The sequence below is a fragment of the Arachis hypogaea genome, chromosome 1, assembly GCF_003086295.3.
Source record: "Arachis hypogaea cultivar Tifrunner chromosome 1, arahy.Tifrunner.gnm2.J5K5, whole genome shotgun sequence".
Classification (NCBI taxonomy): Eukaryota; Viridiplantae; Streptophyta; class Magnoliopsida; order Fabales; family Fabaceae; genus Arachis; species Arachis hypogaea.
Genome location: NC_092036.1, coordinates 109,108,840 through 109,114,839, shown reverse-complemented (window position 1 = coordinate 109,114,839; position 6,000 = coordinate 109,108,840). Strand labels below are relative to the sequence as shown.

At 37.4% G+C, this 6,000-nt stretch overlaps 1 protein-coding gene across 1 annotated transcript; it reads right to left on the bottom strand.

Moving 5' to 3' along the window:
• Positions 1 to 1,572: 1,572 nt before the first annotated feature.
• LOC112771693 (uncharacterized) lies at positions 1,573 to 3,235 on the bottom strand. Its single transcript, XM_025816531.1, has 2 exons — positions 3,120 to 3,235; positions 1,573 to 3,064 (listed from the first exon to the last, which is right to left on the bottom strand). The coding sequence occupies exons 1-2, from the start codon at positions 3,233 to 3,235 to the stop codon at positions 1,573 to 1,575; spliced, it is 1,608 nt and encodes a 535-aa protein (XP_025672316.1).
• Positions 3,236 to 6,000: the final 2,765 nt, after the last annotated feature.

The window sequence follows — 6,000 nt, the reverse complement described above, 5'->3', positions numbered from 1 at the left end:
GTTTCACCATGAGTATTGTGTTCGGTTTACTATGAGTAATGTATTCGGTTCATTCTGCAGAAAGCTATTTGAATTTGATTTTATATAATGGATTATGTTTCGTTTACTCAGTACTATACAATTGTATTGTGTTCGATTCACCATGAGTACTATGTTCGGTTCACCATGAGTACTGTGTTCGGTTCATTCTGCACTATTTAAAACTCTTCTTTCTCACCTTCTACTGCTTCTTCACCAGAGAGAAGGAGGAAAAGACAAAAAAATACAGCAACAACAACAACAACAACAAAAGAATGACGATAAGGAGAAAACACGTGAAGAAGAAGGAGAACGAAAAAGGAGGAGAAAGAGGAACGCGAAGAAGAAAGCGAAGAAGAAGAAGAAGCGCGGGAGAAGAAGAAGCGTGGGGGAGAAGAAGCGTTGGGCAAGAGCGATTTTGTGTGTATTAGGCGCGTGTATTTCACGTTTCATTTAATGGTATTGGGTTTTTTTTGTGTTGGGCCAACTTGGTTACATGGTTACATGGATGTGTAGCATCCCCTTATCAGAGTCCATCAATATTCTTCTTTTATATTAGCCTTTGATTTTCATCTAATAAAATCCAATGGTCTATATAAATATGACACATCTGATAAATACATAATTGTTGTGCTCATTTTATATATACCCAGAAATAACACTTAAACCTATCATTAGGGCTGTCAAACGGACTAGCCCAGCCATTTGGGCCTGACCTGTGTTAAATGGGCTGGCCCATTTAAACTCGCTTTATTTGCGGGTCAGAATTTTTTAACCCAGACTGTTTATGGTCGGTCCGATGGGTTAAACAGGGCAACCCGTTTATCATTTAATTTAATTTTTTTAAAAATATTTTGACAAAAAATATCACTTTTTGGTCAAAGACTTTTAAAAATATTATTTTTTTAGTTGATGAGTTAGATTTTCGGATCGAATCGGGAGAAATATCAACTAAAAATATTGTTTTTTTTTTGAAAAAAAATGTAAAAAGAATAAACGAACCACCCATTTAGCCTGCAAACTAACTCGTTTAATCCATCATTTTTTTTGGATTAATCGAGCTCAACCTGTTTAATTTAAAATTTAAACGGACTTAATTTCAAAAATAAAATTCACCTATTTAAATAGATAAACAGATTCACCCAATAAATTTAGCCGATTTTAACGACCTATCTATCATCATGTAAGAAAATGTTATAATACGATTTGAGTAACGCAATACATCTTCTTCCAATATAATCCACTCCATATAATACACTATTCCGTATTTCGTAACTAAATAATAACCTCTCATAATAATTAGGGCAATTTACTTATTTAAATAAAATGGCAGAATCCTTTACCTAAATGTGCAAAATGGATTGTTGTTACGTGCATGTGCAAAAACCCTACTCTATGTAATCCGTGGCAACCCACCACGGTTTTCGAAACGTGCATAAACCGTGGCAGGTCCCAGCGGTTTAGGGTGAAACATTATTGAGTGTAAACCGTGGGAGGTCCCAGCGGTTTACGAAGGAGGTGTGGCAGGCATAAACCGTGGTAAGTCACCACGGTTTATGAGGAACATGGATTACACATAAAACCCGGTAACCCACCGCGGTTTATGTGTGTGGAGCTATATAAGTAATCCGCTGAAGGCTGGGACGGATCATTTGCATCATCACAAAAAAAGGAAGGTCTTCCTGTGTTGAGAGGATTTGGGAAAACTTTGGAGGTGTGAAGGAGGAGTGGGTGGTGGAGCCGATCAATAGTGAAGCACCTAGAGTCTCTTAGGTTCCGATCAATAGCCTTGACCAATGCCTGACAGAATTCATGCCCAGATCCGAGTTGTGCCTCTGCTGTCTGTCCCCGTACCACAAATAGCTGAGCAAGCCTCCCGTAAGTTGACTTAACCAACGATGTGACCGGCAGGTTGCGAGTTCCCTTTAGCACGGAGTTCACACATTCACTGATGTTTGTGGTCATGTGCCCGAACCGTCGACCAGCATCCTCATGTTGGGTCCATTTGTCATACTCCATCCGGTTGGCCCAGTCACACATTGCTGGATTCTCAGTTCGCATGATGTCAAACCAGTAGTAAAACTCAGCCTCAGTCTTTGCGTAGGTAGCATTCACCAACATCCTCCTTGAGTCCTTACCTTTGAACGTTAGGACGAAATTCGCAGCCACATGCCTAATACAGTAGGCCCGGAAAGCCCGAGGAGGCAGCCACCCAGTCTCAGGTGCCTCAAGCGTTGCCTTGATCCCATTATGCCTGTCAGAGATAACAAGGATACCCTCCTGAGGAGTCACATGCTCTCGGAGATTGGACAAGAAGAATGACCACGACTCTGCATTTTCGCCCTCCACAAGGGCAAATGCTATCGGGAGGATGTTCGAGTTCCCGTCCTGAGCTATCGCCAACAGCAGCGTCCCTCCATACTTCCCATACAAGTGGGTACCATCAATACTGACGAGGGGGTTGTAATGCCGGAATGCCTCGATACAGGGTGGAAATGTCCAGAAAAGCCGGTGAAAGTACACTGTGGACTCATCAACCCCACCACCAATCCGAACAAGAGACGTCTTCAGCACTGTGATTGTTCCCGGCATTGTCGCCTGGACCCCTAGCATCCAACGTGGCAACTCCGCGTAAGACTCTTCCCAATCTCCGTATATTTGTGCCACTGCCTTCTGCTTAGCCATCCAAACCTTCCTGTAACTAGGCCTGAAACCGTAATCGGCTTCTGTCGCTTGTTGAAGTACCTTTACCGTAACCGCAGCATCTGCCCTAACCATAGGAAGAATCCTCGCACAGATAACGTGGTAATCCAGCTGACGGTGATCACTTGAAATAGATGTTGCGAGGCATGTGTGTGGCCCGTTGTACCTCCTAACCTCCCAAGTGCCCTTTCGTGCACGAAGCGCTACACGAATCAACCAACTACAACCCTTGCCGAATTCCTTGCATGTTCCATGATACTTCAAATGATCTAATTCGATGACTCTGTACTCAACACCTCGCCGGATGCTATAGTCCTTGAGACTCAGCACAGCTTCATCTTTACTGAGGAATGATTGCCCAATCTAAAATTCTGTAGAAGATCCCCCCACTGTGTTACCACCGTCTTCCTGTTGACCAAGAGCATCCAAGTTTAGTGTGGAGAAGTGTGGAGGGTACTGTGAGAACCAGAACTTGCAGGCCGATGCTGCGCATGTGGATCGCCACCTGTGTCATCGTCGCTGTCACCAACGATATCAACAGGCTCCTAGTCAGACTCATCGTCACGCATTGCATTCTCTACTTGATCAGGTCCACCAAAGTCTTCGATATAAGGTACCAGGCCACCACCTATGCCCACAACGTGAGGAGGCTCAATGACTGCTGCATTCTCCAAAGGTACAGAACCAACAACCTCCGTTCGGTCTAAATCAGCCGCAAACGAAGGTGATTGAACCGGCGGAAGATACGGTCTGACCACAGGCATCGAACTAGATGCACCACCCGCGGCAGTTGGGCTAGGAACTGGAGCGGATGCCCCAGAACTATCGACACCAACCTCCAACTTCGCGAACAACTCATGTATTCTGATCTCCGGAAAACTCCTTACACAGTAGAACAAACCCTAATATCTTCATCAGCCTTAACCGCAAAGGTTTCATACTGAACACCGGTCGAGACAACCGCCATGGGAATCTTGTAGAATAGTTTCTTCACCCACTTGCTACCCAACACGCCAAGCTTCTCCAAGATGCTGTTCTTCAAATCTGACAAACTTATCGACGAACAGATAAAAATACTCAGTGGTTCTCTGTCGGTAAACTTCACACCTTACCTTTTGCTTTTTTTTTTTTATTTTCCCAGAGCAATGCACTAAGGCAAGAAAACTCTCTTCCTCACTAGCCATTGTGAGAATGATCTCTTATGGAGCTTGAATCACCCACATATATATAGAGTTCCCGTCATTGTAAACCGTGGGAACCTACAATGTTTTCTGGCCATTATTTACCCTACATAAACCGTTGTAACCCACAAGGTTTTATGACCAATCCATGTTCCTCATAAACCATGGTGACTTACCACGGTTTATGCATGCCACGCCGCCTTCGTAAACCGCTGGACCTCCCACGGTTTACACTCAATAATGTTTCACCCTAAACCGCTGGAACCTGCCACGGTTTATGCACGTTTCGGAAACCGTGGTGGGTTGCCACGGATTACATAGAGTAGGATTTTTGCACATGCACATAACAACAATCCGTTTTGTACATTTAAGTAAAGGATTCTGCCATTTTATTTAAATAAATGAATTGCCCTAATAATTAGGGGTGCGTTTTCTGAATTGTAAGGGCAATTTACCAATTTAAAATAATTGGTTGAATCCTTTACCAGATTACAACATTTGGAAATTGCATACCATTTTGTCTTGTTTAATTTAATATAGAAACCGTGGGAGGCAACCACGTTTTCAAAATCAACATAAACCGTGGCTGGTAGCCAGGTTTTATGAGGAAAGCAATTTGAGTGTAAACCGTGGTAGGCAGCCACGGTTTACGTGAAGAAAGAGATAAGCATAAACCGTGGTAGGCAGCCACGGTTTATGAAGAAATGGTTTCGTACATAAAACCCTAGAGGCAGCCACGGTTTATACATGAGCGACTATGTGAAGTAGGGTGGCTGATAGAGAATTCGAGGAGCTTTGTGGTTTATAGAGTCAACAAATTTATTTACGTTTTAATACGATTTGAATTGTATTAGTATATTTTTATTTTTTTAATTAATTTAATTTTATATAAATAATTAGAATTTTAAATTATAAAATTTGTATTAGTTTGTAATTTAAAATTTAAATAGACATAATTTAAATTAATAATTTATAAAATTGTATGTATTTGTATTATTGTACTCATATGATTTATTTTTACTATTGTATTCATATGAATATTTGTAACTAACTATAACTAACTATAAGTTTACAAATATGATACTATAAATTTACAAATATGATACTATATAAATCAATGATATGTGTAAACTTATAGTTAGTTATTGTAATTGTGTAAAGTAACGTACTTTATAAGGATATTTATTGAAACTAATATGTTAATTATTTATATACTTAATCTGGACACTATAATTTTGCATTAAGATAAAAAAAACTATTAAAATTATCATGGCTTATTATAATCAACTACTATTAATATTATTGCACATCATTCCGCCATTGTATTTATAACTCAATGATTATATTGTAATTTGAAGTATTCCAAAGTCAAAATATATGATATAAGACATCCAACATAATTACATTGTGAACTTTACATATATATGTACTAATATCTCAAAAACTCAATCAAAGATCAATAGGCATATTTAACAATTGTCACTGAAGTTATTAAATATAATTCAAAAATTAAATTATACCACTCAATGGTATTATCATATGATAATTTAAAATGTTGAGGATAAATAAAAATAAAAGATGAAATTAGATGATAATTAAATACATTCATATTATTTTCAAATTAAAAGAATATACTTATTTAAAATAATATGATTACGTTTATTTAAATTTAAAAAATTTTAATAAGAATATGTTTATTTAAAATATTAAAATTTTAAATTTTAAATAAACCTGTTTATATTAATTTTAAATTTTATTTAAAATAATACGAATATATTTATTTAAGTTAAAAATTTAAAATAATAAGAGTACATTTATTTAAAAAATTTTAATTTAAAAATAATATAAGTGTATTTATTTGTTAGTTAAAAATTAGCAACTGTTATTTTTTTTAAATAGAATAATTAATCATATGAATACAATAGTAAAATAAATCATATGAGTACAATAATACGAATACATATAATTTTATAAATTATTAATTTAAATTATGTCTATTTAAATTTTAAATTACAAATTAATACAAAATTTATAATTTAAAATTCTAATTATTTATAAACCGTGGATTTTATGCACGAATTACATCCTTCATAAACCG